Source organism: Patiria miniata, unplaced genomic scaffold (assembly GCF_015706575.1).
Source record: "Patiria miniata isolate m_02_andy unplaced genomic scaffold, ASM1570657v1 HiC_scaffold_2, whole genome shotgun sequence".
NCBI lineage: Eukaryota > Metazoa > Echinodermata > Asteroidea > Valvatida > Asterinidae > Patiria > Patiria miniata.
In genome coordinates this window covers 1,248,450-1,273,293 of record NW_024037058.1, presented here as the reverse complement: position 1 = coordinate 1,273,293, position 24,844 = coordinate 1,248,450, and the positions used below count along the sequence as shown (strand labels likewise).

The 24,844-nt window shown below is 39.4% G+C and overlaps 1 protein-coding gene across 3 annotated transcripts in view; it reads right to left on the bottom strand.

Annotated features, from left to right (window-relative positions):
* Positions 1-325: 325 nt before the first annotated feature.
* The window catches only part of LOC119726970, a 32,361-nt gene continuing 7,842 nt past the window's right edge, over positions 326-24,844 (bottom strand). Inside the window, exons 1-6 of one of the 3 annotated variants that reach the window (XM_038198821.1) lie at positions 17,423-17,515; positions 16,529-17,219; positions 13,177-13,272; positions 10,274-10,435; positions 8,669-8,827; positions 326-4,098 (exon numbers count right to left, since the gene is read on the bottom strand). In XM_038198821.1, the coding sequence (XP_038054749.1) occupies positions 3,810-4,098; positions 8,669-8,827; positions 10,274-10,435; positions 13,177-13,272; positions 16,529-16,944 (1,122 nt within the window). In that variant the 5' untranslated portion in view covers positions 16,945-17,219; positions 17,423-17,515 and the 3' untranslated portion in view covers positions 326-3,809. Of the gene's footprint in view, positions 4,099-8,668; positions 8,828-10,273; positions 10,436-13,176; positions 13,273-16,528; positions 17,220-17,422; positions 17,516-24,844 lie in introns of those variants that run through there. The other 2 variants (XM_038198820.1, XM_038198822.1) reach the window with 2 other exon arrangements.

The following is a 24,844-nucleotide window of genomic DNA, read 5'->3' as shown; positions in this document are numbered from 1 at the left end:
ACTTAAGATGAAACGAAGCAATTAATACACTTTGGGGAATTGTAAGGTCAGAGAATCAGTCTAGCAGGCTTGTACCCCTTCACAGGTGTGTGATCAATTGCAAAGAAAAGTCAGAATAACTAAATGTGTAAGGACACAATACTGGCTAATTTTAGGGTGGAACTCAATGTTGTCATGGTGGTTTAACATGTTAGGTACAAGTATGAAGGGATAAATAAAATTTTGAAAAATCCACAATTTTCATTTTTTAGTGGTAAAAATTCTTGATTTTTGGTGAAAATTTACCTCGAAATACCACTTAAAAACGGGACATAACAAGTAAGCCTTTTTGAATGAATTAAAAACACGCTTACAATTTATTTCCTCAGATGAATATTGTATTGAAGTTGTTAGTAATGGAATGAATTTTACAAATACAGGTAACCTGTATTCAAAATATTTCTGGTTTGTGCACAGGGACGCCAGATAAACTATTTAACGTAAGTTACGTTTGGTGTCTACCTATTTAGCATATTTACTGGGGTCTTTATAAACCCTCCTTAGTATATCCTACAGTAATTTCAGATGATTAAGTCTTCAGAAGCATAATATCAGTTCCTTTATACACAATGTACATAAGTTTTTAAACTTTACCTTTCCTTAAATCATATTTAAGGGTGGGTCACCACTTTGGTGTCCATTTTTATTCAACATAATGAATGCCTAATTCATTATGTGTTAGGAGGAAAGGCCAAATACTCCAACAGTGATGTTGTACCCTACATGTGTACCAATATATCTAATCACAATAAGGACATTTGATCTACATAAAAAAAATCAGTCATTCTACACTATGTAAGTAACGATAAATGGTGTCCACTAAATGGTGTAACTAACGTAAGTATAAGGCTACATGGGTAGAAAAGTAAATAATAGCTGATTGGTTTTGAACAGCACATTACTTTCTGAGGAATATCTAGCAGTTTAAAATATTTACTGTGATATCCAGAGCACTAGGAGTACAAATGCCATGCATGTGATTTAACGTTAGTTACAGCTGGACACCAAAGTTGCATTAGTTACAATGTGCACTTTGTATAATACGATAGTTAATATCTACAAGCGACAACTTCCCATTGGAATATTGGTGTTAATTAGTTAAAATGGGTCCCTATGGTATTATGGAGAACAACAATTTAATATCAGTTTTGGGCTCAATAATAATATAAAGTTATGTAAATGAAGGCCTCTGTGGTGTCCACATGTAACTTACGTAACATTTTGATACAGAGAATGTCAAAAGAGGTCCATATAAGATTGTCACAGGAATATAATTATTAATGGATGAATTTCTCTCTGAGGTACTTACTGTGAGAAACTGTTGTCATTAAATTTTCAATTGATCTGCTATTAAAATGGTTTAACAATTAAATCTCTCATTTTATTTAACGTTAGTTACGGTGTCCACTTGTTAAATTTGCGACAAAATATTATATAAAAAAGAAATCGTCAAAATTTTACATTTTCAGCAATAAATAGCTTATATTGCAATAAAGAAACTATAATTATCTCCATTTCTGCCAATTATGGTCTGGTAACAAGCAGGAAGTGGACACCATGTAACTAACGTTAACTTTCTCTTTATCACCAACATAAAGCTGCTAATAAAGGAAAGATGCTTTAAAACTTATCTTCTCATTATTATTTTCTACTGAGGGAAGGCCGGTCAAGCATTACGAAAGGGAAACAAAATAAATACAACCAATTTTATTTTTGATCCCCATGTCCCTATTTTATTCTCCAGTATTGTGTCCTTACACAAATATGAAAAATTAAGAATAGTTTTTGAAAAAAGCCAGTTTTCTCCAGGAGCCACGATTTTAAAGGATGCTTTAGACTGTCAGTCCCTACCAATTCAGTAAGGTATTTCATGATAATTTTATCATTTCGTTTTTTGATGTTTGCAAATGTTGTATTTTTCCTTGAAGTTGACATTCAATTCTCAGTGCTCTTCCAGTTACACCAAAAGTAAAGGTCATGGCTTTGTGTCCAGGAATAAAAAAATATTGCCTGAGGCAATGTTAACCTGATTACAAAAATGAGAACTCAGGTCGTGACCTTCTGGTAGCCCCGGAAGGAAAGGTCGAGCGACTTCACGATCTATCTGATTACCAAGTATGAACATGATTGATGATTTCATTCATGAGTAATAAGTGAAAGAACTTGTCACTTTTTCAACTAAAATCACTTGTAATTTGATATATGACGACATAATCATGAAATCAGAGTAATATGCACAACTTGAGATCAGGGTTGATTTTTTGTTCAATATTTTAAGTTTATACCATGTACCCTCCAGAAGAAAGCAGCTGAGATTTATGGTCCTGAAAAAAAAAATGACAAAAGAAAACGGTTTCAAAATGGTGATCGAGTTGAGAACGAGCCAGTATTTAAAGGAATATCGTTTTTATTCCAAATACGCTTGCAGATTCAGGGATGTCACTTTTCAGGCTATAGTCAGAACTCGGGCTTTGTCATGTTTTGGAGAAAACAAAATCAGGCATTCCATTTTTTCCACGTGTGTGTAGCACACACAGAAAGAATTGTGCATGCGAAGCTCCATGGCAATCACCATGCTAAATGTAGCTCCATACACAAATGTATAAATAAAATTGTATTAGTTCGAAGTAGACAAACAATATATATGTACACGTGATATTGCAATGCATGTGTTTATGGTGTATTGCAGTTGGCCGTCTTTCACGTGTCAAATTTTTCAGGCCCTAGTGCAAAAACCCACTGGCATCCTTGGCAGATTGCTTTAAACCATACATATAATCATTCTTAACACCAGTCAGAGTTGTTTGCGTATTCGCACAGCCTGAGATTCATGAAGGAATGCACACGCAACCTGTGTTGAGGGATATGACAAAATAGAGGTACATGTACGTTCCAATGTTTTCAAACAGCTGTGCGAATTCACAACACGCTGCACAGGACTGCCACAGGATTTTGCAGGATTCAGGCTTGAGGCTATATGCCATTTTACCACGAGGCCACTTGGAGGATTTTGCAGGATTGAGGCTACATCCTAGCAAAAAGGCCTAGGGAGTTAGGGTTAAAGGTTTTCCACAATAACATTTAAAAGCCACTTTGGTCTGCATATTATTTATGTTATGTCACATTTTTTTAAAATCAGACAAAATTTTACTTAAAATAAATAGTACTCCATAAACGTGTTAAAATTAGCACAACTTTCAGTTCATTTTTTAAAACCTTTGCAAAATGTGTTCCACTCTTCCACACCCACTGAAAACAATGAACAAGTCTTCTAAGATTGGATTGGTCAAGCTGTTGCAGCACACAATGCATAGTAATGATGTTGCATATGCACTGATGAATAAATTGCTGGGGGGTACTCGTTGCAGATTGATCAAGACGGATTGAAATTACATACATGCACATGTTCTGCGTATGTACATTGTATGCGTACTGTAGACACCGTGCACGCACTGTTAAAGATGTTAGTGATGCAATTCAGGGCTGATTGTTGTGGAAGCAGCTGTTGAGGATATCAAAATATAAAAAGTCTGACTTGAGCAAAGTCATGCAATAACTCCTGAGCATGGCCTGATAGTACTCAGCACTTTGGCACTGGGGCATAAACTAATGTACTATCAAACAAATCAAGTTGAATTAATGGTTTCCCCACTGACAATATGTGAATATACATGTACACCTGGGAAACAGTCAGCCAAATGTCATTTTACAATGTTTGCATCCAACCGTTCTTAAGCAAACCTTCAGAAAGACTTATTGCCCTACAAAGCCTACAGTTCCATATCATCATCATCATCCACTAAATCAAACAACTGAGTTGCATCTGTTGAACTCGAATCATTTTTCCAGTCGGTCTTGTCATGAGAAGTATCTGCTGTGTGTTTGTTGGCGGTATCATTGAGACCATGTACTTGACCGGCAGAAGGGTTGATGGTGTCATTTGACTGGCCATCAGATCTATCTTTGGAAATCAAGTCTTGAGAGGCTGATGGGTTGATGACATCAGAAATAAATGAGGATGGTGGTTTCCACAGGACAATCTGGTGGCAGATATTGGACCTGTCATGAAGAAAAAAACAAGTAAATGCTTGGACAGCACACAGTGAAACTGTAACGCGTGTATTTCTAGGGAGTCATGACTGTGGTAAAGTCACTGTGGTAGAGAACACAAGAGATGATTCAACATCATTGGTATTTCATTGTACATTGCCTCGCGATAGAGTCCAGAATATAAATATCTCAAAACCATGGTAAACATGTTTGCACTCTATAAAATAGCTGAAACTCATCAGATTGGTCCTATGTCCAGTAACTGAACACTCTACAAGCTTGATAAATTGGGTCCCAAATCGCGAGAAATATGGATGTATTGATATATATGTAAAATCTTCTTTTCCTTAACTTAATGCATTCACAGCATCTGTGCAGCATTATCTTTGATTATGTGTATTGTGTGCACTTTTAATTAAAAACCAAAAATTATCATACAAAAACATATGCTATAAGGCCACCAAATGATGGACAAATTTCAAACTCAATATGGGACCAAAGCTTCTCACATGTCCTGTGTGGATGTAGTGAACATGACAATTTTGATTTGGAGACTTAAAGCTACAGTCCATCATTTGCAGCTATCCAAAAAGTAACTGAGCGTCCGAGAACATGTCTTGGACGCTGAATTCAGGTCCAATTCAAAACATGATTCAGCAACTTTTGATTTGAAATCGAGATCTTAAAATGCTGTTTTTCTCGGAATAAACAGCTGAAGCTGAGCTGAAACTTCATCAGGTTAGTTGTTCAGCATACTTCTTTAGATTTTGAGCATGTTTGCTGCTTCAAACAAAATGCACGAATTACAAATGATGGACTATACCTTTAAATATCCTTCAAGTTTATTGTGGGAATTCCATGGTAACTTGTGTTACATTTTAAAGGGGGTCTTATTTGATATCAAAAGTCAAAGCACTTAACGTGGGCTTTTCTCTCAGAACTACAAACACTACAAAAAAAGATGCCAACAAATTACGTTGGTTTGGCAATAACTTTTTATCAATAACTGGCTATACAAAATACCAGGACATAGTAAAAATTTAAATAACCGGCATTTGAAAGATGACTCCTCTGTGCACTATTGGCAGAATCTCAAGTGCCCTCATGTCGTTAGGTACGCTATGTACATGTATGTACCGTAATTTTCGGAATATAAGCCGCGGCTTATACGTTGAATTTGCCCATGAAAATGTTTACTGCAGCTTATACACAGGGCGGCTTATACGCAGAGCCTTGAAGAATAAAAATGACATTTACATGTGTATTTAATGCACTAGTACAAGAAGAGATGTGTTGCTGACATAATTATCAATTAAGAAAGTCATTAACAAACCGAAAGCACGTCCCACAAAAAGATACCGAGCGGTAAAAAGTATGGTTAGTGAAAGCTGTCCCTTGGACATCGACAACCGGCCGTACGTGATGCTGCCTATGCTGCATGCATGCTGCATGGATTCCCCATGGACCACACCATTTGTGGTAATAAAGGGGTGCACTTTCCTGGGAACAATAATTACCAATATTTCCCCAGTTTAAAAAAAGGAAAAAGACAACTAATACTTTTTATGGAGTTTGAAACATATTTTTATTTGATAATCAGTTGTTAAACGTCACAATATAATTTTTTTTCTTGAAATGTATTCAAGAAACGATGTAAAACTCAAAGCAGGGGTGAAACCACCCCTACGAAATTAATGGATTCGTCCATAAAATCTCGGCATCGTGTTGACTGTTTTCGAAGAAAGTTACGATCCAAACTTGAAGTTTTGACGTTACTACTCGTTAGTAATCACAACAATTTGAAGTTTTGCTGTAAAAACGGACTTGTTTATCCTTTAGGACAAAACAACTCAGCGTCTGTTGCCACAAAGCAGGATTTGTAGCGCTCCACAACATGCGCTCCACACATGGTGGGTTGCATACTCTCTAAAGTGCTGGGGGAAAATAATGTCATTCGCCGGCACAGGCTCACTGACGATCCAGCCGGCAGCAATTCCCGTTTTTTATTTCTCATCATCAATTTCCATATTTGTTTGTAAGAGTAATCGACTGTAAATGATTTGACATAACATTTGTGGCCCTTTTATAGCTTTCGTAGTGCAAATGGAACTGGTTCAGAGCATTTTGATTAGAATTTGGAGGCCTTACGAAATTGAACCGCTGCGGTTGCGGGTGCGGCTTATACGCCGATGCGGCTTATACGCCGACTTCAAATCTTAATTTGCAGATTTTTGCGTGCTGCGGCTTATACGCCGCGCGGCATATATTCCGAAAATTAGGGTACATGTACTTTCCCTCGACAAAGCCAGCAATCTGGCACTCCCTGTGACCTATGGGTTCTATGCACCACAGATACCATGTGCTGCACTTTGCGACGGTTGAAAATGAACAGCATTTTTGTCCCAGCACCAATGGACTTGAAACATTGAACATCTCAGTTGACAAATATCTGCCAGTAGCCCCTTATCAGGCCATTTGTAACAAATGCAAATGATCATATTATTCTCTTGAGGGCGCTAGCCATTCCCTTAGATTTATTTCCAAAAGTACTTTTTGGCCCACTGGTCATTATACTTACAGGAGTGCAAGTGAACACATACGCAAGAGTGGGAAGGTGGGTGGTTCACTCTACGCGGAATTATTCACTATTACTAGTAGTAGAATCTCCCAACACTTCTGTGGGGGGGGGGGGGGGGGTGCTACTGCACTCATCTTGCCCGTAGAGCATTACTATATGCAGGGTAGCACCATTGCAGGCAGGTGGGTTTGAGCGTACAATATTATAGTGTCCGAAGAGAAAGGCGCGACGCAAGTAAGCGAGAGCAGTGCTGCAACTGATCCACCAAGTTCAGTTCGGTTTGGTTCATTTGCGATTCGATTTTTTTTCCCGAACTTCGGTTCGGTTCGGCTTCAGAAGTGCACACATAATGTACTTGTCCATTCCATGTATTGGGCTACAATGAAAAGCAGGCCAGGCCGTTAATTCCCCTGTTCGAACAAACACGTGTGTACCGCACACCTCTGACCAAATAGGCACTGCAATTTCCACATGCTATTCAACACAAGTTGAAGGATGAATCTTATTTTTGTTGTGTAAACAAAATTCCGTTATAATTTGACTTGATGACGTTGAGAAATGAACATCGTAAATTGCTACTTGCGTTACCTATCGCAGCCCTATCCGGCCCGGCAACTATGATAAAATTGGCGATCGTGTAGTGTAGGGCCCGGTTCCTAACTTAAGGGAACAAATCCACTTTAAAATTATTAGACAGACCAAACTAGTTGGTTCTCAATAAACAGGTATGTCATAGATAGAGAGCAGGGTTTTGAGGTTTTTTGAGGGAAATTTGGGGGTAAAATGACGATGACAGCGCGGCGACACAACTTAACAATAACACGTAATAAAAAACATTTTTGACTATAATTTGATCAAAACAAAACAGGGGCCCTACGTACGCTACACGATCGCCCTAACATTTTCCCACACGTGCTGACGGTTTTCCCGACGAGTTCCGTCCCGTCCGAGCATGCCCTGATGAGCACTAAAAATGCTTCGTGGCAATAATTGCTGATTAGTTTTGTTCTAAGAACAAACAGGATCTTTTACTGTGCCAAACTTATGAAATCATAATTATTTTTAGCAACAAGCCAACCGTAAAAAAATAATAACTTTTCGATTTGCGACTCCATGATGAATTTTCATTCTACAGAAGGATCCATTTCGTAAAGGGGTGTTTCACCCTCTTTTGGGAGATTACATCGATTTTTTTTATTCATTCTTTACGAAAAAAAAATATATTGCGAAAATTACGAACTTATTGTGAACATGGGAAAGGTTTCAGACTCCATAAAAAGTTGTTTTTTTCCCATTAAATTCTGATACGGTGAAAAAAACTGAAAATGCTGGTAAATTTTCCAGAGGAAAGCACACCCTTCACCGCAATTGGTTTGGTCCAAGCGTACTACGTCATGCTGGAACATGGCGCAGGGCCGGATACTGACCACGCTGGATGAATGCAAAGAGCACGCTTTTCATTGAGAAAATCGCAAGGCGCGTACGTTGTATGTCTGGCTAGAACACAGCAAATAATGAAGATGAATGCGGTGACTTGTCAACACAGTAAATTCAATCATCCGTGCATTTTATTTTTGCCCTTTCATTGCAAGCATTAGCATTCCTAGCGCTATCAACAAATACTTGCCGAACTCTTCCTAACTGACATTTGGGTTCGGTTCGGTTCGGGTTCGGTTCGGAAGGCCAAGTTCGCCTATTTTTAGTTCGGTTCGGTGGTTCGGCTGCAGCACTAAGTGAAAGCCCTAAATCAACAGCTTTCTGCCATGTCCTTTGTAACCCAAGGTACCTATAAAAAAACTTCATGTCAAACCAAAAGATATTTATTCTGTTGATCCCTTTTGTGTAGTTTAGTCACTTTAGTTCAAGGGATCTTCTGTGAGAAAAATCCTCTCTATAAATGCTTTGACTTTATTGAATAACAGTATAGAGTTGACGGAAGACCACCGTTAAGTGTAACGTGAGTTAGCATGGAATTGCCCATGGTTATGATTGTGAACTTACATAGACTTGACAACAGAGTCTGGTAAGAATGCTTCTTGCTGTCTCAAAGCTGTCTTGAGCTCTGCACTAACATGAATCCGACAGTGGTCCTTGCTAGTATCATCTCCTGTAGTACCGATGTCACACTCACTTTCCACGTCTGATTCTGAATCAGACAACCTGCAGTGAAACAGAAGAGACTTCAAAGTATAGGTTTTGCCCTTCACCAACGTTTAAACACTGTATACTCAGTGTGTTACCTCCCAAATGAAAGTTGGAAAAAATCACTCGGGTGGGACTCGAACCAATGACCTCCTGCTTTCTAGTGCAGATGTCTTACCACTCGACCACCGAGCTAACGGGATCGGTTGGCTGGTTCGAATCTGATGTACATAGCAGCGGGTACCGCGTAAACTATTATAAGATGGAATTTTGCGTCGGGGTGATATAAATCAAAGTATAGGTTTTGCCCTTCACCGACGTTTAAACACTGTATACTCAGTGTGTTACCTCCAGAGTGAAAGTTGGAACAAAATCACTCGGGTGGGACTCGAACCAACGACCTCCTGCTTTCTAGTGCAGATGTCTTACCACTTGACCACCAAGCTAACAGATCAGTTGGCTGGTTCGAATCTGATTCTGGTCACCAAAAATTGTGACTCGAGTCGGACTCGAGTCGAGTCATTGACTCGAGTCATTACAACTCTGGTAGCAATCGCAAGTAAGGTTTGTGGTGATGACTTAAACCTGGGATTTCCCTAGCCCGAGTAACTTGGACTCTAATTATCACCTTTTTTTAAACCCAGGACATGGTCTTGCAATAGTAGGGTTCAAGCTGAATGGCAGCCATGGTCTGACACATAACTAACGACCAAACAAAACATCAGATTTAACCCTCAAAATGGCCTTGGTATTACTAGAGACGCCACCTAAGATACGAGTGGAATTGATGATTAAGATCGAGGAATTAAGGTTTACATACGATCTGCATGAAAAGTGAAATTTCCCGTTCAATTCCGTAGGCTCCCTAGCCCATGTTATTGTTGTTGTGATCATGGGAACACACAATGCATGGCGAACTCATGCATGTGTATAGGTATGAGTGTTCCTATTCCACCTCAGTATATATCTTGACTGCTGGCCTGGATAAAGCAGCGCCCGACTTCCCTAGACAGTGTCCTGCAGGGTGCAATGAACGTTCATGGTATGCATTGGAAATAGCTTTGCAACAGAATGGGCTTTCATTCATATTTAATCCCAGACAGACAAACCAGATCTTTGGAATGATTTATTTCAGCAGTTATGATCGTCCTCAACCAGTTCACGTCGGATGACGTGTATACTCGCAAAGGTTTTGCGGTATTAGAAACGAATGACAGATAAACACGCAACGTGTGAGGCTGGAAAGATCTGTCAGCGAAGAAAACAAGAAAAGATATGTACCCGAAAACATATTTTGGGGCAGACAGTCGATGTTAGCTCTCCGCGGTAAAAGAAGTTAAGACTCTAATTCCCGTGGATTAGCCTTGAAACTTGTTTGTCAATACAATACCCCTGGGAGCAAATAACAACCGTCCACCCTCAAGCCATGTTATGTTTGTATAATTGTGTGCCTTCTAATTCTACCTGCTTTCAATTTCTTCTAGTTGTCTCTTGGTGTGTATCTTAGCTTGCAGCCATCGCTCCTGTAAGGAAGCCATCTTGTTTTCATTTGTGATGCTTAGGTTGCTCATCCTAGCAGCCATTTTCTCTTCACTAAGAAATTGCTTACGTGATGGCAAGTAACAACTGTGTAAATGAGAGGGCAATGATACAGAGATTAGGCATTACCATTGGTCAAGGCATTCGTCATTATTCGTCCGTACGCTGCGGTTAACAATCGGCGGCATATCCTCGTTATGCAGTGCATTAAAAATACAACTTGAACAGCGACCTCGTGCGGCCACTATTTTATGCAAATCATTTGGATCCAGACTAACGCTTTGGTCCAATTATCCTCGAAAGCTTATGCTTTTCTTTATCTTGCACTATATTTTCAGCGCATGACCTCATTATGCGAATACAGATACCGGTAAGTGTAGGCGGGGCTAATATGTGGAGCGTCCAATCACACCTTGGTTAAACCCCAACGTCATCAAACTATTTGCAGCTATTTGCTTTTGCAGACGTGTCAGAAACCACTTTTTTTGTGCATTGGTGTTGTGTGTAATGTGAGACACACAACGTATATGTATTACATGTATAGGCTATAAGCATATAGCACCACCCCCAAAACCTCACATGGAGGATTGGACCAAGGCGTTCGTCTGGATCCAAATGATTTGCATAAAATAGTGGCCGCATGAGGTCACTGTTCACGCTTTAATGCACTGCATAACGATGATGTGCCGCCGATCGTTTACCCACGTACGGACGAATAATGACAAACGCCTTGACCAAGGCTAATTAGGCATTACATGTAGATTAATAACAAAGCCATCTTCTATTCAGCTTATAATGCATTTTTATATTACAATGAATGAAAGGAAATTGTCCGATATAAACCTTAAATCCAGGAATCCAATTTTCAATGACCCTTTTATATTATCTTTTGGGGCCTGGATGTGGATAATGGCCCGAGCCAAATATCTTTTGGTCAATAAGTAGAAAATAATCAAACATTTTAAAGTTCCAATGATTTTGTTCAACAATTTACTCCATGTTTTGTGAAACACCACTCTAGCTTTATTTATGGTATGTGCCTCTTGCGATTTGTACTAAAAATCTACTTCTGGTTTGATGATGTCATCAGTTGGAAATGGTGGTGGGGTTAGGGTTAGGTTGTTTTTTTTAATTTGGTTTGAATTCTAGTTTCCTGTTTGAATTCTGCTAACCGGTTATTTGAAACCGACATCAAATAAATAGTTCTTTTTGGTACACAAGTTGAAGACTACAATTGGAATGTTCCCCAATATGCCCATGTAGCGTGTGTATGTGTCTGCATACTGCTGCAGACCAAGCAAGATGCCCGACTTGGGCCAAGTCTAACATGTTCACTGTTTGACCCATTTCCAAAATGTTGGTTACGACTCTTCGATTTTTTGCCTCAGCTTTCAATACAATACATCCAGTGAGGTCCCATCAAAATAAGGTGTTTCCGTATTTACAAAGTTTTTTCCCAAGGAAACAAACCATTTCATTTATAGGGCTGTCCACTTTCGATTTAGTATTCAACTATTCAAAACTGCCCGGATTATTCAAATATTTGAAACTTGGCGGTCAACTTTAAACATGCCAGATGCAACTACATGCCACACCCATCAAAATGTTGCATGCAAAGCACGCCGGTGAAAACTTGAATGTGGCGATGAATGTTATGGGCCGCAGGAGTGTTTTGCGGTAAGTACATGTGTTTTGGCCAGGTAAAGTGAATCCAATACTAATGGAAGTTGACCTTATTCATCACCTGGGAAATACATTTTAGCCCTAACTCCCTAGGCTTTTTTGCTAGGATGTAGCCTCAATTCTGCAAAATCCTCCAATTGGCCTCCTGGAAAAATGTGATACGATCAAGCTAAATGAGTCGTTTGTCGGGAATTTCATTTGGAGATTCAGGCCAAAATAGGACCACTTCATCACATCACTTCATCAGATTTCTTGTGTTCCAACTTCCATCATTTTTTTAACTAAAGATGGTATCAGCATGCGGCTTTCACAGCAGTAATGCTGAGATTCTGCTCTTTTCAAATTTGTAAAACAAAAAAAATTGACCAGGGTCGACAAACGACTCATTTAGCTTGACCGCATCACAAATAGCATATAGCCTCAATCCTGCAAAATCCTGCGGCAGTGACTGTCAACAGGTTGAGGCCTGGCCAGTGACATCTTGGAGCAGTGTGTAGGATTTCAAGCATAAGGCCAAAAAAAAAAAAAAAAGTTCTGCTTCCAGTTTCCCTACCTACCCTATTCTGACAGCCCCTACCCTAATTTTTTTATAGGAAAAATGAGAAGAAAAAAAAACCACCCAAAACCATCACTTTATACCTTTTACCCTTGACTACACGCAGACGCCTCCATATGATCGTACACACACAAAAATTGGCAAAAAAAGAAGAGCTCCCTACCTACCTACCCTATTTTCGAATGCCATGTAATCGGAAGCAGAACTCTTTTTTTTGGGGGGGGGGCATAATCCAGGCATATACTTATCCGTGGCTGAGCAAAAACAACACAAGGTCCGGCCCAAGACCTTGACAAAATGCATCCTACGCAATCAGTAACACACTTTTACCATGTAACCTCAATCCTTCAAATTCCTCCACTTTGGCAAAGAGGGTTTTGAAGGATTCAGGGCGGTTAGGGTTAGGGCATCAATTTTATGCTGACATTTTAGGATCATGAAGGTTTCAATTGATAATTATAAGGATTGACATTGCAGGAATAAGCAAACATTTGAAACTCATTTTTGAAGAGAGGCAGAGCAGAAGCCACTATGTCAAACAGTTGACTTTCATGTCTTTTGCTCTCATAGTCTCTTGAAATCTGTTTACCTTTCTTCCTCAACAAACTGCTGGCTTCTCTTGCCATGCAACCGCTTTCTAGATTTTACGTTTCCTCCACTGTCGCCTTCACTGTCTCTTGATTTCCTTGTATTTGTATTATAAAAAAATTGAAAAACAAAATTAAAATGTTAGGTAAACTTTGAATCTGTTTGGGATAAATCTTCCAATGTCATTATACCAGTGATTCCCCTGAGAGGTTTATCAGTGCAATTCATGCATGATCTCTTTGGGCTTGAAAGTGGCTTTGAGGGACAGTTCATACTCATAGAGGTATGTTGTCTGAAACATTCATTAAAAAACAGTGCTGGCACATACAAAATGTGGCAGTCATTCAATCTGTACTTTAAGGCCAAATGAAAAAAAAAACAGAAGGGAGCTAGGAGGCTCTTTTCCCCCCTCAAAAATGGCCACCCGACTGGGCTATTTTTGAAGATGGCCGCCAGCTTTTTTTAAATAGCTACCACATGTACTCAGGTAATGACATACCAGCTTTATGTGGGCTAGATGCAACAGACAAAGAGACCAAAATGATGTCACTCTTTAAAATTTATCATTTTTTTTGTTAACAAAAAAGAGGAGGCAGCCTCCAAAAAGGAAGTGGGCACGACCGCTAAACATTTTTTTTTACTTGGCCTAAGGTGAGAATTATTAGTATGTCATTTGAAAACAGCTACTGTTTTTGTTGAGATTTCCAACCCCCCCCCTCCCAATGGCAGAATTTCATATTCATGCCACAGCTCTAATTTCTACTTACTGCTTACTACTTACGGTTTAATGGGTAATTTATTTAGGCATAACCTTTGTGACCCCATATCCTATATTTGTTCTCTTCTATCTGATGGAAATGATTCTATCCACTTAAGAATCTTCCCATTGTAGTCATATGCTTGGAGTTTGGATTTCAATCTCCGTGTGGTGCCAAGTCAAATGCCTTATGGTAGTCCAAAAAAATGATATCTACAACATCATCATCATCAAGGTATGTTGTGATGTCCTCCAAAGTTGGAGGTTTGTCAGACCCAATTTACCTTGCATTTCAATGAGATTTGGATGTCTGAATGTGAAAGTTTTATTAACCCTAACTCCTGGGGCTCTTTTACTAGAAAGTATCCTGAATCTGCCGAAATCCACCAATTTTTTCAAGCAAAAAATGCTGGTATCCTGAGTCCATCAGAATCCTCCAGTGTAGATACTGGAGGTATCCTGAATCCGCCAGAATCCACCAGCAAAAGTCTCGATGGATTCTGGCGGATTCAGGATACCATTGTGGCATAGAAAAATACAGCATGTTTTTCCATAGAGTCTTCAAAATCCATCACCTAAATTTCTGGTGGATTTTGACGGATTCAGGATACCATGCTCGCATGAAAATTGTGATGTGTGATGTTGCGTAGGATCCATCAAAATACACCAATGCATGGTTCAACTGCTGGTGGATATGATGTTGGTTGTTTTTCCTTTCAACTTGGGCTTTGGGTAACTATGTATACTATGATGTTAAATGCATTGTCTGGAAGGGCTATTTCAATGAGCCATTGTCCGACCCCAGCATTGCTTTGTCTGGATGGGTTATGTACATAATCCATTGTATATGCTGAGGCCTAATAAGCCGCAGTCACAAGCTCCCAACCACCTAGTACATACATTTTTGTACAGCATGTGACAGACCTGGCAGGGCTACAAGCAGTATTTACTTGACCGCAAACATAGCCAAAGAGTTATTCTGTTGAGATCCTGAATCCACCAAAGTTCCCCAACAGCTCAATATGGAGGTATCCTGAATCCATCAAAATCCTGCAGTTCCACTAGGCTTACAATCCTGAATCCATCAAAATCCCCCAGTTTGTGCAATATGGAGGTATCCTGAATCTGCCAAAATCCCCCAAAACAGGGGGGTGGGAGTTTGATGGATCGAGGTACGTAGGAATAATCTTCAAAAGAAATTGGCAAAGTTAAAAGTGTGAAAATACATTAACTTATTTACACATGCAATTTATATGTGTTACATGTCGGTATCGGACAATGTACATGTAGTAGTATACAAATAACGAATGTTTGTGAGTGCGATGGTAAGAATAATTTCATAAGGTGACAGATTGAATGTTCTATTCCACGAGGCGAAGCCGAGTGGAATAGAACATTCAATCTGTCACCGAATGAAATTATTCTTTCCATCGCACGAACGTAAAACATTCGTTATTTGTTTTATACAACACCAGAATAAATTCTCGTCATTTGATTGGTAAATTATAAACTACAATTTATTTTGATTTTAAAGATGTTGAACTACCCCTTCACGAAAATGTTTGAACCCAACGCTGTAGCGCTGGCTCTTTGGAACAATACGCGCTACGCTGAACGCGCACACCAGCATGCATTTTGCACGCAAATACCGCGTCATGGAACAAGCGCAAAGTGAAATGGTATAACGCATGGGTATAACGCATGGTCGCACCGTGCATTATACCGAATAATAATATGTCACGTGATCTACAATTCACCAATCAGATGACGGGGATTTATTCAGGTGTTGTATAAATTAAACTAACTTTTACAACCATTATTTTTTAAATGGACATGAATACCCTACTATACTGTGCCCATTTTATAATACACAAGAACAAAATTTCAACTCAATAGTTATGTATTTTAGGCCTTTTTTTTTAACCCTAAACTGCCCAAATCCTCAAAAATCCTCTTTGCAAAATGGAGCATTTTGCAGGATTGAGGCTACATGGCAAAAGTGTGTTGCTGATTTTGGAGGATGCACTGTGTCAGGGTCTTGGGCCGGATCTTGTGTTGTTTATGGTCAGCCGTGCATAAATGTAGGCCTACATTATACTTGAAATCCTCCATACTGTTCCAGGATGTCACTGGCTCTGCCTCAACAAACTGACAGTGACTGACGGAGAAATTTGCAAGATTGAGGCAGTGGTCATCCCTCCAAGGACCACATTAAAAAAATAACGGAGGATTCTGCAGGATTGAGGTTACATCCTGGCAAAAACCAAGTCCCCTGGCAAAAATGCCAGGGGACTTGGTTAGGGTGAATGAGCGGTCCCATATTTAATAATTTTACAAGAATTTCTTAAGGACTACACTATTTTTTTTAAATTTAATGTCAGTTTCAGAAACTCTAATTTATCATGTACTGTCATGTATCCTGCATTTCTAGCTTAAAACAAGTAATTTAAAACATGTTATGTATATGTATAGGGCTTAATCCGAGTTATTTAAAATAAAAATGGTTCAATCAAATGTTTACTCAATCATTGCTCATTAAATCAGTATTGTATTGTATTGGTAAAGTGATGTACATGTACATATTTGGAAACCTTACCTTCCTGAATTCATGTCATGTGATCTAGCATGATGTCTTGTGAGCAGACCTTGACTGGCACCTGGTAGCAACATACTGCATCCAGATGCTGTCAGCTCATCATGCTCAGCAGCATGTGGCTGCAGGGCTACATGGAAGTTACTCATTCTGTGTGAGCCACTATCAGTACATCTTGCCTTTACATCATGGCAAGTCTGCCCAATTTGACCTGAAGACATACACTTCTGGGAAAAAGACATCAATTTTTGAGAATGCGGATGCCCATTTACGGGTTGGTGAATGTTTGTAACCTCAAGTTGAAGTCTTGATTGGTCTTCACTGAAAATCAGTTTGTGAGAACATCCTCCAAGTGTGGGTTGGTTGTAGCTTTCACTTTGTACAGACTCTGGTTTAAATCCACTACAGATAGGCCGCATGTCTTTATTTTGTAAAGCTGAACCCTGTGCCAAATACACTACCAGAGTTCAAGGAATGAGGCACCTGTTCAAAGCTGTGTTGTACACGGGGTGACTGCTTCACACCAACTGGCAGATCCTGCCAAGGCACAGCAGTTTGTTGAGTAATGAATAAATCTCTAGCTTGCAGCGGCTGGCTTGGACCCTGGCAATTGTTCACAACGCTGTCATGATGGCTTTTCCCTGCGTTTGGCCTGGGTCTGTTGACTATGACACTGATGCATGTTTGTATTAATCTGTAATGATTAAGAAGAGGGGAAAAAAATGACAATCAGGCTTTTTCTAAAGTTTAAACACTTCGTTCACATTTGATGAGCAATTCATATTGCACTAGACTGCCAACTTGTGTCCACAATTTGGAAATATAGTTTACAGTCAAGTCAGACCCAGACAACCTTGGGTCCAGACCAACTCCAACCCACACTAACATGATGCATACCAAGTTTGCACTTCATCGTCTTGCGGGGTGACGTGGTCCAATGGTTACGGTGTTCGACTCATATGCAGGGTCATTCTTCAGTACGGTAAGTGTCTACTCTGGGCGTCTGGAAAATTTTGAAACTTTTTTTTTCAAATGTTGAATTTCTTTCATGGGATGTGATCATTATGTTGTACAGCAACTATAATTAGCGTACGGCGCAATCTTTAGGGGAGTTTTGACCATTTATCAACATTCACTTGTCAGCGTTGTAGCATAGGAAAAATGCAAGTGTCATATCCATCACACCTTTTGCGATGGCAATGACAATATTTGAATAAATGTGACGCCGAGTAAATTCTAATGAGAGCTTTTAAAGTATGAACATAATAAAATAAATGGTGGATTTTATTACCATAAGGCAAAATTAAAAAAAAACATGTTTAGTGGTCCTGCCTTTTTTTAAATAAAGGAAGCGGGAGGCCCCCTTTTTCTTCCCCTCCAAAATGGTTGCCCGACCGGGCTATTTTTCAAGATGGCCGCAAGTTTGTTTTTTTCTAAATGGCTGCCATTGGACTCAGGAAATGACATACCAGCTTTATATGGGCTGGGTGCAACAGATAAAGAGGCCAAAATGATGTCACTGTTGAAAATGTATTATTATTTTCGATTTAAAAAAAGAATGAAAAAAAAAGGAAGCGGGCGGGGACGCAGAACATGGGTTTTTTTTATTTCGTCTAAAGAAAATTTCAAGAAATCATCTCCGTCACGGTGAAATGTGACTGAGCATGACTGTGACAGAGCTGACAAAATTACAAATCAAACTTTTTCGTGCCATCTACAGTTTGTTTGAAGCATGAATATCACATGTGTTTGGAAGTTTACACAATTCTGATCGTATTCATGAATATTTTTTTAGCATAATATAAATAAGGCAAAAAAACGTAAGCGTTCGGATGACGCAGAATAAAGGTATGCACCTGTAATTTAGCTCAAATCCTGCTTTTCATGGGTTTTCTTCACAATACCTGGAGAAAATTTGAACACAATGCACTGTCGTATCTCACGTTATACAAAGACCGAAGCAGTGTTTTTATTTGATTTTATCAACTATTGAGGGCGCTGCATAAGTTCGTGACAGTATCTGACATAAATCCTCGGGACAAACATATTCCAACATAAACGATAAAATTCAGGACTTAATTGGTGTATAATCTGATAATGAAACATTACAAAAAACAGGTCCGACGCCTCATAAGTCCAAAATTTCGGACTTGAAGCATTGGACTTATGACGCGCCAGACTTATGAGTCCAACGCCGCATAAGTCCAACGCCTCAGAGCTCCGACACCTCATACTGTAAGTTCGAAACAGCGTTTGTCCATTGTCGGATTTATGAGGCGTCGGACTTATGAGGCATCGGACTTATGAGGCATCGGACCTACGAGATGGAATTTATGGATCATAAGTCTGGCAATGCCTCATAAGTCCGAAAGTTTGGACTTATGTAGTCCGAGTAACTTGGACCCAACATATCACCTTTTTAACATTCGGACATGGTCCAGCATTAGTCGTGTTAGTAGGGTCCAAGCAACGGTGCTGCCATCGTGCGACACAATTCTGTCATTGACCCCAAAACCCAACATGTCATTGCCCAACACAACCTCAGATTTCATCCTCGAAACGGCCTCCCAATACTAGATACGCTACCTGAGGTACAAGTAGAGATCGATGATTAAGATCCAGGTTCTAAAGTTTACATACGATTTGGATGAAAAGTGAAATTTCTCGTTCAATTCCAAGAGCTCTCCTCGTGATCGTGAACATGTTAAATTTCTGAGTCGTTTGAACATCGCGATGTGGTCGTGCCCAGCGTTCATTCAATGCTCCGAAAATGGGAAACCGAGCGCGATGCATCGATTGTGATAATGAGTAGACTGGATCTCGTTTGTAAACACATGTGCATTTCGAACGATGATGGGGAGTCGGGAACTAGGGCAGCTTGAACTGGTTCCCTTCATGATCAAATCAGTTAGAAATATGAGCGGAACCAGTTCAAGCTAGTTCCCGACTCCACTCCACGACCACATCTTGTTGTTCAAACGAGTCAGAAATTTAACGTGTTCAAGATTGCAAGGAGAGCGCTCAGACATGTCAGAATTGAACGGGAAATTTTACTTTTCATCCAGATCGTAAGTAAACTTTAGTACATCAAATTAGTTTTGCCCTTCACCGATGTATAAACACTGTATACTCAGTGTGCTACCTCCGAGTGAAAGTTGGAAAAAATCTCTTGGGTCGTTTATACATTGGTGAAGGGCAAAACCTAATTTGATTTACATCACCCCGACGCAAATATTCCATCTTATGAAAACTTTAGTACCTCGATCTTAATCATCGATTTCTACTTGTACCTCTGGTGGCATATCTAGTAATTCAGAGGCCGTTTTGGGGGTGAAATCTGATGTTTTTGTTGGGCAATATTGTTTTTTTGGGGTTTTTGGGTCAACATCAGAATTGTGTCGCTGGATGGCACATTTGCTTGGACCCTACTATCGCCAGACCATGTCCGAATGTTAAAAGGCGACAAGTTGGGTCCAAGTTACTTGGACTAGGACTTATGAGGCGTCGGACCCATGAGGCGTCGCGTCGGACTCATGCTACTGGGCAATGGCAGTTTTCTTTATGTGTCAAATACTCCCCCTAGTAGTATTAGGTCAGGGAAACAGTCAATTCTGTAATGACAGCACAGATGAAAATCCCGTAAGGCATTACAGCTGTCGTAACGATGTTGGTCGATTGCATTGCACTAGGGCTATCGGTCAATTGATTAATCGACGCTATCGGTCAATCCCGCTGCCACCTTTCCTTTCTAATTCACGACTATGGTGGGGGATTTTCTTCAGGTAAGTAAAGTCCGAGATATCCTACAGAATCGACCGATTGGGTAAGGTTAATCGACCACTCACACAGATCAACCCATCACAACCAATAACGCTTGCCACTGGCATTTCTTGTTCTATATTGAGGCTAGCTTGACTAACTCCTGCTCATATGTCAAATTCCTGATATGAGCACTGGAGCTGGAGTTACTCAAGCTAAACTTAGGCCAGGAGAATGAAGGTTTTACATTTGCGTCCACCACCCGCACTCCATGGTCTGAGCACAGATCCTACACACAAGGATAAACAACTGTTCTGAGCTCCAGTACAAAATGCACTGAGTGGACTTGTCTTAATTGGTTAATTGAAATAACTCGACAACCAAAGAAGTCAGGAATTATGAAATTTGAGAATTAGAGAGAGAGAAAAATACACTGAACAGGGTTGCAAAGATTTAAAATGTAAAACAGCTTTTTCATTTTTTTCATAAAATGACCCCTACTGACCAGTAGGTGACCACTGGCCAAATTCTGTGAACAAATTTTGGAGGCTTGGTCCAAAGATACAACTGGCCAAGTTTTACATTAATTGGGTCAAGACTCTGGGAGAAGCATTTTGTAAATATTCATTAAATGACCACTACAGGCCATTGGATGACCATTGGCCGGATCTTATGAACATGGCTAGGTAGGGCATGTGTCAAGGTTTAATTTGACCAAATTTGTTTGAAATCGGCTGAATAGTTAAGGAGTTATGGCCATTTTTTCATTGGTCACGTGACCGTTTGCCCGAAGAAAGAAAGAAAGAAAGAAAGAAAGAACTTTAGAAAGAAATTTGGATGATCACAGTACATGTATATCAGCGTGCTTCGCACGGCTGATATAAGAAAACTAATAGTATACACAACCTACGGCGTGCATTTCCTGCACTGACCAAGTGAAACCCAGACTTGGGCAAGTCTACTTGGCTGCAGCTAGCTGGCTGCGCTGATCTGAGCATCACCAAATTTGTACATTTACGATAACGAAACTAGAAATTGGACGACTAGGGCATTATTACATAGTTTCGGCGGATTTCTAATTTTGCTGCAACACTTACACTAATTAGTACTTACAGCAAGGGGGATAAAAAGGCAATTTGTAGAGTTCTTGTTACTCAGACCATGCCCGCACCTCCCCACGGCAGCTGCACACAAATGTCATTGTTTTGCAAAACTATCTGAAGCCAATGCGACATCTCGTGTGGAACAATGAAATTTTTGGCCGGATTAAGCAAACCCACATAATGCATAAGCTTGCGATCTATGATTAGTTAAGAAGGATAGTTTGACGTGTTTTGTTTATAAAAAAAAAAAAAAAACATTGTTTACGTACTCATTTTTCATTGTTTGCCTAGCAATAAGTAGCATGCCTAGGCTAAGCCTAAAGCCTACATGAAGGCCTATGCCTATGGCATGTTTGCCCGGTTCCTTTACTTTACTTTACTTTATTCCACCTCATGGTACAATACAAAAAAATATAAATATAATTCTTCAAAATAAATTAGGTATGTTAAAACAAATAAGATAAGAAATAATGTACTAGTATTAATACCAAGAGATGCAGGGGACCCACAAAAAGCAAGCTTGTCGAGTGCGATGAATTTAACAGAATATTAAAGAAAATTATAATAATGATAGAAAGCCACATTTTTGTATAGGGCTCAAAAAAGACCATGGTGCTATGCGAGAAAAATAGAAACAAACAAATTATATATGGCTTAAAAAGCATTACTAGAAGCACAGAGTAACTTAAATAAATCAAAAGAAAGACTATATACCAACAAGGGATAATAATAAGGCTCACGAGCATGAATATTTGTTGAAAATAGATTGTTTGATCTTAACTTTGAATGTAGAAATGGATGGCGATTTCTTAATAGATTTGGCAAGGGAATTCCAAAGTATAAGGCCTTCAAACTTAACACTTTTCTTTGCAATGGATGTCCTTACTAATGGAAGTCACTGGCCTGTCTAGTTAAATGGGTATGTAAAGTACTGCTACTGTAAAACATTGATGAAATGTATTCTGGAAGATTATTTTTTGTTGATAATAATATAAATCATTTATTTTCATTATCCTATCTTGTAGAGAAAGCGGATCTGTATGGGCAAGGTAGCTAGTATGATTAATAATGCGTAGAGCGTTTTTTTTTGTAGTAACAATAATCGGTTAATTGATTTTTGAGAAGTGTTCCCCCAAGCTAAAATTCCATAATTGATGTAAGACAAAATTAGGGTGTTGTACAGAGATAAGAGAATATACTTAGGGACATAGAACTTGATTCTATTGAGAACGCCGATATTTCTGGAAACAACTTTACATAGATAATCAATCCTATAAGTATAAGGGAACAAAATCCACTTTAAAATTATTAGACCGACCAAACTAGTTGGCTGAATTCTCAATAAACAGCTATGTCATAGATAGAGGGCAGGGTTTTGATTTTTTAGGGAAATTTGGGGGTGAAATGACGATGAGAGCGCGGCGACAACAGGCAACCCGAAAATAAAGATGGCGATCACTGCGCGATGCACCGTCATGACCATGAGTAGCTAGGATGATCCTTAGCGTTATGTTTATGCATAACGCTAGGAAACTCACAATAGCAAAACTGGCAATTTTTTTCAGATACGAAAAGGTTTATAATATATTCAATATTGAAGTATTATACTAATACAGTATGAAGTACAGACCTATAATGCACCAAATGATGAAAAGATGAATAGTAAAACACTGACAACTCACGTTTTTCCAGATAATTTTTGGAGGTCTGTTTTTGTCAACTCACACTGAAGCACACTCAAAATGACTGTCGAGTGTAAACACATGTCACAGGTCAACGCAAGGTACTTTGCATTAAGTAGCACGCATTGTTTACCAGCGCTAAGCAATGGTCGGGTGCGCTTCCACCGCCACTGTTTTCCATGTTGAATATGTATACCAGACGACTGTTACATGTTGCTATTAGTTGCGATAAGTATCACAACACACGTCAGGGCACCACAATCAATATATCAGAATATGACATGAAACAGTAGTATACAATCTGGATGGTATTGTGGGGTTGGGGACACAATCCAAATATCTTGAAGTGACTGCATGGTGGCGATGTTTAAGCCAGCAAGAAAATGTGTATGCATGAGGCAATAAAAAGACAGTCGTATTTGTTGACATGTTTGTAACAAAGGTCTCCTCAGTTTCAGCCAAAATATACGTAAGAAGTGAACATCTCTGGTTTTATTTATCATTCAAGTACTGGAAAAAGTTTAGCAACTATTATTATCCAGGTTTTAAGTCAGTTCTCTCCGTTTTGAGGAATATATTGCAAATGACATGGTTCTGAAAGAGATGTGCAATAGCTAGACCGTGAGCACAAAACTTTCCATGGGGGGACAGAAAAAAACAATAATAACAGCTTTAATTGAATTCAAATTATCGTAGTTCAACGGGTACTGAAGCATAGATTATTTTCTTTTCTCGTCATATGATTATTTCCCCTTTAACCTCTAATATGTTTAATTTAATGCCGTGCAGTGTTTGTTAACTAGTCCGAGTAACTTGGACCCAACTTATCGCCTTTTTAACATTCGGACATGGTCTGGTGATAGTGGGGTCCAACCTAAGACCCCCCAAAAATTGTTCTGCTTCCGATTACATGCCTTTCAAAAATAGGGTTGGTCGGTCGGAAATTTTTTGGGGGGGGCCAATTTTTTTTATGCAGATTGAATGGGGTATTCAATTATATGCGAAGTTTTAGCCTGAACTATTTCCATTGCACTACGAAAGCTATACACAAAATGGCCACGAAAAGTGAATAAAACCTACCTTAATAATTGTCAATATATTTACGTTCGATAATTCTTACAAAATAATGGAAAATTCAGGCCGTTCGCATCATACCGGTATGCACAACGCTAGTAGTCAAGACGGGAAGCTGGCCAAAACTCCGAAGTGTGTGATGCACTGTGCATGTGTGGTGCGCGGCCAACAGACCTCGTTTTACGGTCGAATATTTCGGGAAACACGCTGCATGTAGGCACTCCAAATACGAGTAGTGTGATCTCAAAATGAACTCTTGAACACGGAAAATACATACACAGACAAGATAGATCAATTCTGTGAATTAACTTGCAAAAATGTTCTTTCTCCATCGGTGTTTTCTTGGCATTTTTACGATGTCGAATCCGACCAATTGACACTGACAGTACACGTGCCTCATGCATAGCCATGCTAGCGCTAGCGATCGCATAGCCATGACAGACTGGTTACCGCACTTTCATCATGTCTTCTAAATTGGCCCCTGCGCAACGCGGCGGGAACCAGTCGTCACTGCATTGAGCAAGGTTTACGCACGTGATTATAGTCACCATGACATTGAATTGCGAGGTATGACAAATCGCGAAGCGAATTTGGTTTCTTTTGAAAAAAAAATAGCGAATGTAAGTAAGAAAACAAATAAATACAAGCATTTTTTTACGCAATGGGTTGTTGAGAGGTATTTTGTGAAGACAGAAAAGACA